Source organism: Symphalangus syndactylus, chromosome 15 (genome assembly GCF_028878055.3).
Source record: "Symphalangus syndactylus isolate Jambi chromosome 15, NHGRI_mSymSyn1-v2.1_pri, whole genome shotgun sequence".
In the NCBI taxonomy this organism is placed as follows: domain Eukaryota; kingdom Metazoa; phylum Chordata; class Mammalia; order Primates; family Hylobatidae; genus Symphalangus; species Symphalangus syndactylus.
In genome coordinates this window covers 73,450,942-73,463,501 of record NC_072437.2, presented here as the reverse complement: position 1 = coordinate 73,463,501, position 12,560 = coordinate 73,450,942, and the positions used below count along the sequence as shown (strand labels likewise).

General features: G+C 41.1%; 1 protein-coding gene across 12 annotated transcripts in view; it reads left to right on the top strand.

The window, feature by feature from the left end:
• Positions 1-12,560, top strand: part of IFT88 (intraflagellar transport 88) — a 128,510-nt gene that overhangs the window by 73,281 nt on the left and 42,669 nt on the right. For all 12 annotated transcript variants that reach the window (XM_063619014.1, XM_055245281.2, XM_055245280.2 and 9 more), the window contains 3 exons: positions 326-412; positions 7,686-7,872; positions 10,931-11,039. In XM_063619014.1, coding sequence (XP_063475084.1) covers positions 326-412; positions 7,686-7,872; positions 10,931-11,039 — 383 coding nt within the window. The remainder of the gene's footprint in view (positions 1-325; positions 413-7,685; positions 7,873-10,930; positions 11,040-12,560) is intronic.

The window sequence follows — 12,560 nt, the reverse complement described above, 5'->3', positions numbered from 1 at the left end:
TGCCGAGCCTTCTAAGGCTCATTATTTACTGCTGACCTTTCTTCCAGTCACCAGGCCTCTCTTCAGCCGTATCTAATCTGCTGTTAGAACATCTATGTTTTCTTAATTATATTTTTAAATCCAGAATTTCCATTTTATTCTTTTTATAAATTGTAATTCTCAAATGAAATTATCTTCTTGTACTCTATTTTCTTGAACATGTTAATCCACCCCTTTTGTGCCCTTCCCTGGTCTTATGCTTCAGGAACACTGATCTTTTCCCCAACCATAAGCTTGAGTACTGTCATATTACAATGGTAGTAACCTTCAGATATTCCATTTCTAGGCTGTAGAGATCTTAAAAATGTTGGAAAAAAAGGACAGTAGAGTGAAAAGTGCAGCTGCAACCAATCTCTCAGCCCTGTATTATATGGTAAGTTTTTTTTACTACTAAGAGTTAATCATATGCTATTTTTGTATTGCTAAATTTCTGCCTGAGGATCATGCCTAGGGAGAGGTCCAAAGAATATTGGTGGAGAATGGTAAGTGGACTGAGGAGTATAGAGGGTCTGATCCTGACAAGTGCCAGGCCAGGGGCTGAGTTGGCAGACCTGAGTGAGAACACCATCTCTGAAGGAGAAGGGAGGAAGAAAAATTGTAGTGATAAGCATCACATCATAGATTATGGAACATACAGCTGGAAGAGCTAGAGATGTATTTCAACTCCTTTGTGTTATTAGTAAAGAAAGTGACATCTTAGGCTAAAAGATTTATGTAAGGTTACAGAGTATCATCTCTAACAAGCATTTATTGAGCATCTACTGGATGCCAGTCATGGGAATACCAAAAGTCTAAAAGCTCCCTAAAGGGGAGCATTCTTGTCTTTGGAACAAAGGAGGTACACTAGGAAGGAAGGTTTAAAGTAGAGAACAATAAACTAATGCAGATAATAAGTGCTTCAGAAATTCAGAGGAGGCAAATAACATTTTAATTTAGGACTTCCAGGAAAGATTTCGTAGACAGTTGGATCTTTCAGGTCAGAATATAGAAAGGGGTATTTGTAGGGAGACGGGGACTAAACAAAAGTACAGAGGCAAGAAACTGCTGGGAGGGAAGTGTGTATAAGAGTCATTTCTTTCACCAGAAAATACTGAATTTCTGGTAGGCTTTTTCTGAATATTGAAAATTGATTATAAGTAGGTATGGTGCCTTAAGCCTATAATCCCAGCACTTTAGGAAGCTGAGGCATGTGGATCATGCCTATAATCCCAGCACTTCAGGAGGCTGAGGCGTGTGTTGCCCAGGAGTTTGAGACCAGCCTGGGCAACACCGTGCCTGTCTCTACAAAAAGTTCAAAAAATTAGCTGGGCATGGTGGTGCATGCCTGTAGTCCCAGCTACTCGGAAGGCTGAGGTGGGAGGATCACCTGAGCTGGGGAGGTCAAGGCTGTTGTGAGCCATGATCATGCCATTGTACTCCTGTTTAGTGACAAGATACGTTGTCTCAAAAAAAAAAAATTGTAGATTTTCATTTGCCACTTTGAGAACCCCTACAATTTTAAGGGCTGGAAGTTAGAAACAACTGAACTGTGTGATTTTTCAGTATCCTTTTCAATTCTGTCATTCTATGATTCTTAGAGGAAATGATCCGAGATTTAATTCTGTCCTGCATGTAGAAGAAGCCTATAAGAGCTTTCCTTACGAATAACTGTTCATGCTGAGTTTGCAGGGCTAAGGAAGGGCCCAGATGAAGGCATGGAACCCAGACCTCACCATCTACCTGGGTGGTAAACTGTTATAAGGCTACCACAACTCCTTAACTCTGCCTTAGCCACTAACTCTCGAATTTCCAGCGTTTTGGGTTTTGCTTACGTTTTGCTCAGAATAATGGCATAGGAATGGTCTTTAACAGATATGCAAGAACTGCCCTTATTGTAAGAATATTCCATTATCCAACCCCTTGTTTAAATTTACTGTCATGACCCAACTGAAATATGAAGCCTTCCTGACTCTCCTTGGCAGATAGTCTCACCTTCCTTTGTGCTCCTAGAATATTTTGTTTGTACTTACAGCATTGTATTTTAATGGTTTATATGTGATTATTCTCCATTAGACCATCAGCTTCAGCTTTGTATTGTGCACAGTGCCCTGTTGATGACAGGTGCTTATTAAACATTTCTTTACTAACAAATGAGAAAAAAAAAGTCATAGTATTTTATTAAACCAAGTTTCTAGTCCCTCTTAGAGCTTCTGATCTGTGCACCATTGAGAAGCACTGCTGTGCTAAACTGCTGTTGCTAGTGGAAAGGTATCATATCCCTCGTATATGTAAAGATGAAGAAAGAGATCCAAACCCCTGGTTGAAGAATGACTCCAGTGCTTCAATCTACTGGTAGGAGAGTGGTACCAGTTAGTTGCATGTCTAGAGGAAGGTGCTGATTGGGGAAAAAGATGTTGTGTTTCTTTTTAAATATATTTAAACATTTTTTGTAATGACGGAAACAAGTAGACAGAAGGTGTATTAGTCTGTTCTCACACTGCTATAAAGAAATAACCGAGACTGGGTAATGTATCAAGGAAGGAGGTTTAATTGACTCACATTTTTGTATGGCTAGGGAAACCTCAGGAAACTTACAATCGTAGCAGAAGGTGAAGGAGAAGCAAGCACCTTGTTCACAAGGAGGCAGGAAAAGAGAGAGGGTGGGCCTTTGTACCCCCACACCAGCCAGCCGTTGGATGTGGCCTGCCTCCCAAAAAAGGGTCATCTCTAGGAAGGAGGACAAGGTGCCTCTGTCTTCCACCCAGTTTCCAGAGAGGGCTGCCTGCTGAGGCTGGTGGCCAGTAGCACTTCCAGCACCTCTGACGGGCAGGGGTAAAGCATGGTGTCTATCATGGCCATTACATTTTGAATTTAGAAAATCACTAATGAATTTTTTGACCCAATTTGTCACCAAATCTTTATACCAAGTTTGACGACTGTGCAGGAGGAGACCAATAGAAAATTTAAAGAAGCAAAGAGAATTGTTAGATTTAATCAACCAAGCAGAGCTATTAGAGCATCTCATCAGCAATTTCTTATACTTGGTTCTGAAGAAAATGGTTGTAATCAAGAATATTTTGAGGCCAGGTGATGAGTCTGCTACGTAGTTTTATATGATACGTAGTTGAAAGTATATTGTTGGTATCTGGCATATAGTTGTATCTGTTTTCTCTTGCTGTGTAATGAACTGCCCCAAACCATAGTGGCTTGAAATCACCAGGTATATGCTTACATTCTACCCAGTGAGCTGGGTTCACCTAGATGCTTCTTTTACTGGGCTTGCCTGGCCTTACTCATGCAGCTGCCATCCTCTGAGGCATGACTGAGACTGGATGTTCCAAATTCCTACCTCATGCCTGTCACTTAGCTGAACTGTTGGCCAGGGCAACTCAGTCTTCCCTCAGAGCATCCCCAGCAGGGGATCCCAGCCTTCTCAGGTGAGACTGGGTTCCGTGAGAGAGCAAACCCCAGTACACAGGTGAGTATTAGGTTCTTGTGCGCATTGAGTTTGTTATTATTTTATTGAACAAAACAAACATGAGACTGAATCATACCTGAATGAGTCATACATGAATCCTGGGAGGTGTGATCCACTGGAGTCATTATTGTAATAATCTACCACTGCCTGCACTCAGACCCCAGTTACTCGTATCCCTCCCAAGACTCTGAGTCTCATTCCACCACAGCATCAGGCTCAAAGGCCAGGATCTACATCAGGTCTGGATAGAAATGGGGCTTTCTAGCTGGGTGTAGTGGCTCATGCCTGTAATCCCAGCACTTTGGGAGGCTGAGGCAGGTGGATCACTTGAGGCCAGGAGTTCAAGCCTAGCCAACATGGTGAAACCTCATCTCTACTAAACATCATGAAACACCATCTTTACCAAAAATATAAAAAATTAGCCAGGCATGGTGGTGCATGCCTGTAGTCCCAGCTACTTGGGAGGCTGAGGCATGAGAATTGCTTGAACATGAGAGGGCAGAGGTTGCAGTGAGCCAAGATTGTGCCACTGCATTCCAGCCTGGGCGACAGAACGAGACTCCATCTCAAACAAACAAAAAAACACGAAATGGAGGTTTCTCAGGAACAGTTTCTTTCTTCTTGATCCAAAGATTTCTTTTTTTTATTTTGTTTTATTTTTTTATTATACTTTAAGTTTTAGGGTACATGTGCACAACGTGCAGGTTTGTTACATATGTATACATGTGCCATGTTGGTGTGCTGCACCCATTAACTCTTCATTTAACGTTAGGTATATCTCCTAATGCTATCCCTCCCACCTCCCCCCACCCCACAACAGGCCCCGGTATGTGATGTTCGCCTTCCTGTGTCCATGTGTTCTCATTGTTCAATTCCCACCTATGAGTGAGAACACGCGGTGTTTGGTTTTTTGTCCTTGCGATAGTTTACTGAGAATGATGGTTTCCAGCTTCATCCATGTCCCTACAAAGGACATTAACTCATCATTTTTTATGGCTGCATAGTATTCCATGGTGTATATGTGCCACATTTTCTTAATCCAGTCTATCATTGTTGGACATTTGTTCCAAAGGATTATAAAACATGCTGCTGTAAAGACACATGCACACGTATGTTTATTGCAGCACTATTCACAATAGCAAAGACTTGGATCCAAAGATTTCTGAAAGAAAAGACATGGCACCTGCCCCATCATACATGCAACATACCATGGAGATATAAAGACAGGGTAGCTGTAAGACACTCATCCCCAAAGGGGAGGGATGGAGGCACATCACAGTCACTATCCTTAATGATTCCGAAACCTAGCAAAGCAGGTGTGGCCAGTGCTCCCTAGTCTGAGAAAAACGAATATTCCTTGATTAGGGCCCAGCTCTGCTCCCTCGGAGTGGCCACCTAATTCTTTGTCCTCTGTGGCTCTTGGCTCTGCCTCCTGAGAGCATCTTCCTTTTGTATAAGAAATAGCCTGTGTTTCAGGAACAGAAAGCCAAACACTGCATGTTCTCACTCATAAGTGAGAGTTGAACAATGAGAACACATGGACACAGGGAGGAGAGCATCATACACCGGGGCCTGTCGGGGAGTGGAAGGCAAGGAAAGGGAGAGCATTAGGACCAATACCTAATGCATGCGGGGCTTAAAACCTAGATGACAGGTTGATAGGTCCAGCAAACCACCATAGCATGTGTATACCTATGTAACAAACCTGCACATTCTGCACATGTATCCCATGTTTGTTTTTAACCTAAAGTAAAAAAAAAAAAAAAAAGAAAGAAATAGCCTGTGTTTGCAGCTGATTAACTTTCTCAGCCTGTGTTCTGCCCTGAGACATTTGGGGCACAGAGGGCTTTTTTCATTTTGGACTATATCTGTCCCTTTAATCCAAACTAGCAACAGTCAGTACAACTCCCCTAAAAACTTGGAGGGTTTTCTCTAAATCTTGTTGGGCTTTCCCACATGTCTCAACAGCTGCATCCATAATTCTTTTCAGGACAGACCCCTTCCCACTAGGTGTGTAGGCTGCTATGGAACAGAGCCTTGAAGTGTCTTAGAAGCCCACTTCGCTACCTGGGAGAGAAGGTCTGCTAGGTATGACCTTAAATCTTTGTGAGATGTTTACAAAAGGTGTTACAGCCACACCTTTGAATTCTTCCCTAACCTGCCACTATTTGAGAATCTTGTGCCACCACAAGAAACTGGAGACATGAAATAATTTTATTTTCTACCTTAGCAAGTCCTAGTTCTTCTATATTTTCTCTAAATTCTACTTGCAAACTAAACAGTTCTCTCCTTAGCTCATTTTTCTCTTCCTATACCTGATCAATCATACCCAGTTAAAATAAGTTCACTGGCCCTTCAGCATCCTACCTAGAAATCCCATTGGCCACATGTTGCATATTTATGAGGTGCACTTCCTGTCCTCCAGCCCACTCTGTGGGTGCCACTTGTGTCAGTGCTTCATGGTGACAGTGTGGTTTGCACTTTATCCAGCCTCTGATGATTCCTTCCGCCTTTGCAGGCTCACTCATGCTTCACCATCTCTCCAGTCCCCAACACAGCCCCTCACAGATTTTCTCAGTTTTGCCTGCTGCGTAGTCCAAAAGACAATGTTACATGTTTTAGTTTTTATAACAGCAGCACCTCACTTGTCGGTACCAATTTTTGTTTCAGAGTTCACACAAAAACTTGCACATGAATGTTCATGGCAGCATTATTCATAGTAACCATAAAGGTGCCTGGAAGCAACCCAAGTGTCCATCAACAATGAATGGATAAATGAAATGTGGTCTACCCATACAGCGGGACATTATTCAACCTTTAAAAGGATTGCAGCACAGATGCATGCTAACACATGGACGAACCTTAAAAATATTATGCTAAGTGAAAGAAGTCAGACACAAAAGACTGCATATTTTATGATTCTATTTATATTCAGTGTCCAGAATAGGCATGGAGGCAGAAAACAGATTAGTGGTTGCCAGGGGCTGGGGGAAGAGGAGGATGGGAAGTGACTATTGATGGGTACAGGGTTTCTTTTGAGGGTGGAAGTAGATATTGGCAATGGTTGCACAACTTTGTGAACCTACTAAATGCCACAGAATTCTACATTTTAAAGGGGTCAGGTTTATTATATATAAGTTATATCTAAACTTTTTAAAAAGTTTATCGAGGGACGGTCACTGTGAGTGATATGGGAAAAGGGGCATGGGAATTTAATGTTACACACAGTTGTGAAGGAGCCATGGCGGTGAAGGTGCAGAAGGGGAGCTGGAGATCTGAGAAGGAGTTACCATCAGTCAGTGAGTGGCCGCACATATCTAGCTGCCACAGTAGAACCCAGAGGGCCTTCATGGGGAGTTCTGTAGGAAGCAGATGCCTCTGTGCAGCTGCCTCCTCTGGGGACCACAGCCAAACCCTGTCATGGAGCAGGGACAGCATAGTCAGGAAGAAGAGCTGCCCTTGGAGTGGAGTGAGTGAGGAGAAGCTGGTACCCATGGACACTTCTGCGTCAGTCCTGCATCTGATGACAAGAAAAAGACTTTCTGAGACTAAAGGCCACTGCTTCAGGTCTGCATTCCAGATGTCACACAAGTTCCTCTTTTGGCCAAGTCTAGACAAGAGGCTAATAGTGAAGGAGCTTCTTGGAAATGTAGTTCCTGGCTTAACCAAGCTGACCTGGCACAGATGGTCACAATATTTAAGAACAGAGAGGTTCCTGTAGTTCACGTGAATGATGGCAAGGCCCCGACTAAGCATTTGGCATGGAGACAGAAAAAAACAATGGATTGCTAGAAGTGCAGAGACCTAGTAGGTGACGCAGCCAGTGTGCTAGGGGCAAGAAGGGTAGTGCTTTTGTGACAGCTATTTCAGGGCTTCAAGTGGGAGGGGGAGTGCTGCAGCAAATGATGACATGGAATTTGGGCGTTGAGTATGGAACCACCTACATATAAATAGTGTTGTTATTCTAACCATGAGACTGTGGAGAAGTCAATCACAAGAAACTTGGGTGGTTGAGCTTGATGAGTAAAACTCCTATGTAGAATCAGACTATCAAGACCAAGATATGTAAAATATTTTTGTTCATTGTATTTATAATCTCAGAAAGTCTATTTATTATGTCTGTAATCTCAGAACAGTCAGAAAAGGTATTTCATGAAATTCAAATAATTTGTATATGTATTTTACTTAGGGAAAGGATTTTGCACAAGCCAGCAGCTATGCAGATATAGCTGTGAACTCTGATAGATACAATCCAGCAGCTCTTACTAATAAAGGGAATACAGTTTTTGCAAATGGTGATTATGAGAAGGCCGCTGAATTCTATAAAGAGGCTCTAAGAAATGATTCTTCTTGTACTGAAGCACTTTATAATATTGGTAAGTGAAACAAGGGGAAATTGCTTTTTAAATTACTTATTTGCTTTGTATTTGTTTTTGTTTTGTTTTGCTTAAAGAGCTCTAACGCATTAGGAGGAGGAGTTGACTTCCTTCTAACAGAAAATTGAAGACTACTGCCTCTCAGATTATAGATTATTTTAAATGGAATTAATGATTCAGAAGCTATGCACATGTAAAATTTGGATCAGGCTTGCCATACTGCCCTCCAAAAAGGCTTTTCCATCACAGTGTATAATACTAATTTCCCAAATTTCTGCTAATACTGGATATTATCATTCTTTTTAACTTTTGCCAAGTTGATAGATGGGAAAAAATCCCATTTGCTTTCTTTTTAATTATGAACAATTTCAAACATGCACAAAAGTACACACAAGAAATAAATACCCGTGTACCTATCACCCCAGTTTAACACATTTTCACATTTTGCCATCTTTACTTCAGATTTTGCTTTTAATAAGCTGAATATTACAAGCCATGAAGTCTCACCACCATCACATTCTCTTCCCTGCCTTTCAGCGGTTGCCTGAATTGGGCATCATCACCCCGGGCATGAATTTGCAGTATTGCAAACACATGTCCATGCAGTACTGGGTCTTGTATCTTGCATTATTAATAACGTTTCTTCTGAAGTTTTCTTCTCCCTGCCTAGATATTTTTTGCTTTCTTTGGTTTGCTTATTTTATTCTCTTTTCCATGTTATCGACTTTCCTTAGATGTCTAATGATTTTGGGCTGTCTCCTGGTATTCAGGAGTTTGTGGCTAAAAACTGAGTGGAGTCTCTTAAGTCCATGAGAGAGATTGATGGGTTGGCACTCTGCTGTAGGGCATCTGTCTGGTCTGGTCTGTTTAGTTGGAGACCTGCCCATAAGTCAATTGGATCTTTCCTCCTAGAAAAGACTTTAATCTCCTGCCTGAAGGAGGAGGGAAGGCCTACTGCCAACCTTGAAGAATAGGGGAGGCAAGAAGGAATTAGCCATTTTAGGTGGAGTCTGGGAGAGCCTCATTGAGAATGTATGTTTCAAGTCATAGAAGGAAGGGAGGCTATGACCACTTGGGTATCTGGGAAGAGAGCATTGAAGAGGCACAAAGGTCTTCATGCAAGGCTTCCTAGATATATCCTTATTTATTTGCTTTGTAACTATTAAATATTTCTCCTTTCCCAATTGCTTCTATTTTAACTTTGTTTCTAATTTCTTTTATCAAAGAATTGTTTTATTATTGATATAGTAAAATTTGTCTTTTTTTTTTTTTTTGAGACTGAGTCTTGCTCTGTCATCTAGGCTGGGGTGCAGTGGCATGATCTCAGCTCACTGCAACCTCCGCCCTCCAGGTTCAAGTGATTCTCCTGCCGTAGCCTTGCAAGTAGCTGGAACCACAGGTGCGCTCCACTACGCCCGTCTTAATTTTTTGCATTTTTAGTAGAGACGGGGTTTCACCATCTTGGCCAGGCTGGTCTTGAACTCCTGACCTCAAGTAATCCACCTGCCTCAGCCTCCCAAAGTGATGGGATTACAGGCATGAGCCACCACACCTGGCCAAATTTGTCTTTTTAAAAAATTGTGGTTATTGCTTTATTCATTTGTTTATTGCTTTATGAAGCCCTTCTTACCTCAAGATCATAAATCATTTTTCTGTATTTTCTTTTCATACTCTTCTTTTTTTTGTTTGAGAAGGAGTCTCGCTCTTTCACCCAGGCTGGAGTGCAGTGGCGCGATCTTGGCTCACTGCAGGCTCCGTCCCCCAGGGTTCACGCCATTCTCCTGCCTCAGCCTCTCCGAGTAGCTGGGACTACAGGCGCCCGCCACCACGCCTGGCTAATTTTTTTTGTATTTTTAGTAGAGATGGGGTTTCACCGTGGTCTCAATCTCCTGACCTCGTGATCCGCCCGCCTCGGCCTCCCACAGTGCTGGGATTACAAGCGTGAGCCACCGCGCCTGGCCCTTTTCATACTCTTCTTATAGCTTTGTTTTTTCTGTTGAGTTTCAAAATTTTGAGTTCATTTTTTATGAAATAAGAACCTACATTTAAAAAAATTAATGGCTGGGTGCAGTGGCTCACGCCTGTAATCCCAGCACTTTGGGAGGCCAAGGCGGGCGGATCATGAGGTCAGGAGATCGAGACCATCCTGGCTAACTCAGTGAAACCCTGTCTCTACTAAAAATACAAAAAATTAGCCAGGCGTGGTGGAGGGCGCCTGTAGTCCCAGCTACTCAGGAGGCTGAGGCAGGAAAATGGTGTGAACCTGGGAGGCGGAGCTTGCAGTGAGCCTAGATCATGCCACTGCACTCCAGCCTGGGCGACAGAGCAAGACTCCGTCTCAAAAATAAATAAATAAATAAATAAATAAATAAATAAATAAATAGAAATTAATGTATAGTCAGTTGTTCTGGCACCACTTATTACTAGCACTTTCCTCCCCACTGATTTTAAATGTCTTTAACTAAACTATAATTGAGTGCATTTCTGAACTATTTATTCTGTTCTATTAGTCTGTTTGTCTATTCCTGCTCTCCACCACACTTTTAAAATCACTGAAGCTTTGTAGCATCTTTTGGTATCTGCCAGTGGAGAATCCCCACCCTAACATTATTCTTTAAAAAAATCCTCAGTTGGCCGGGTGTGGTGGCTCATACCTGTAATCCCAGCACTTTGGGAGGCTGAGGCAGGTGGATCTCTTGAGGCCAGGAGTTCCAGACCAGCCTGAGCAACACGGCAAATCCCATCTCTACTAAAAATGCAAAAAATTAGCTGGGTGTGGTAGCACGTGCATATAATCCTAGCTACTTGAGAGGCTGAGGTGGGAGGAATCACCTGAGCCTGGGAGGTCGAGGCTGCTGTGAGCCATGTTTGCGCCACTACACTCCAGTGTGGGCAGCAGGAGTGAGACCCTGTATCAAAAAACAAAAATCTGAGTTCATCTTCATTTTCTCTTCTGGATAAATATTTACATATATTTTGAGATTTATTCTGTTATGTTAAATAAATTAATACCAATAATGATGCTTACAGGTTTTCTTTTTTTTCTTTTTTTTTTAAGGCCTTACCTATGAGAAACTAAATCGGCTAGATGAGGCTTTGGACTGTTTCCTGAAACTTCATGCAATCCTGCGAAACAGTGCCGAAGTTCTTTACCAGATAGCAAATATGTATCTTATTTGAAAAACTTAGGGACAGTTATTAATTCTCTCAATTGGTGATTGAAGATCAATTATTAAATAAGTTTAACTAATAAAGTAATTGATGAGGATAATATTTGAAGTAAGTGATGAGGATAATCTAGCTAGCAGATTATCATGTGATAAAAAATATCATTTGAGTAATCCTATTTTAAAATGTAATTTGCATTGAAAGAGGAATTAATGGTTAAAACTATTATTTATTAAATTTTGAAAATAACTGAAGTAATTAGGACATTTTGGGTCCATATAAGCCATTCATTGAAAGTCAGTTTGGTGCTTTAGAACATTGTATTAATTCTGAAGCTTGTAGGGTATCATTGAAGCACTAACTTACTAAATAAAATACTGTTTATTACTGATTACTATTGCTTGAGTTTCGATAATTTTTCTTATTTTTTTAGGTGGCCTGTAGATATAATGAGGTCTCCAAAGACCGTTACCCTCTAAAATTATGTAATTCTTCATATGGACTCATTCATTCTGTTCATTTAATAGTCATTTATTGAATGTATACTATGTGTATCAGTATTATGTTTCAAACTCAGGGGAATGTAGAACTACAAAATGTTGCCCTCATATCAGTTTCTTCCACAACACTTAGCTTTCTTAATAAGCCCTGCTCTTGGTTAGAAAAGCAGAAATGTGTTAATGTTTTTAATGCTTTTCAAGCTATTTGAAAAGCACTTTAATTTCTCTCCTTATTTTAGTAAGCTTTGGCCACAACATTGGGAAGAGTTAAACATCTTAGGTAGATTGTCAGCTTACTGTTATCTTGGTTTAAATTTTATACAAATACGTTTAGAAAATTTTATATGTTGTGAGGTGTACCATTAATAATTTTAAGTACTATCTGCTGTACTTTTGATAAAGAATTTTATTTAAAAATTTTAGTTTTAGGCCAGGCACAGTGGCTCACACCTGTAATCCCAGCACTTTGGGAGGCCGAGGCAGGCGGATCATTTGAGGTCAGGAGTTCAAGACCAGCCTGGCCATCATGGTGAAACCCCGTCTCTACTAAAAATACAAAAATTAGCCGGGTGTTGTCGCAGGCACGTGTAATCCCAGTTACTCCGGAGGCTGAGGCAGGAGAATCACTTGAACCTGGGAGGCAGAGGTTGCAGTGAGCCAAGATAGTGCCACGGCACTCCAGCCTAGGTGCAGAGCTAGACTATCTCAAAAAAAATAAAATAAAATAAATAAATAAATTTGTTTTAGAGCAGATAGCATCATAGTTACTCCTGTTAGTCTTTTTGTTCTGTTTTGTTCATTTAATTTCTCTGAAACTGCCAGTGTCATTATCTTTTACTACCCAGTTCATGATCAGCTTGGATCCATTCAAGCAATTGATGTATTTGAGACTATTTGAGTACATTTTCTTATCTTTTTTTCTTGTGGTATCACACTTGTCATCATTAAAAACAGTAGATCTTCTGGTATCACTCTTGTCACCATTGAAAACAATGCTTCTTTTTCAATAAACTTTGAATT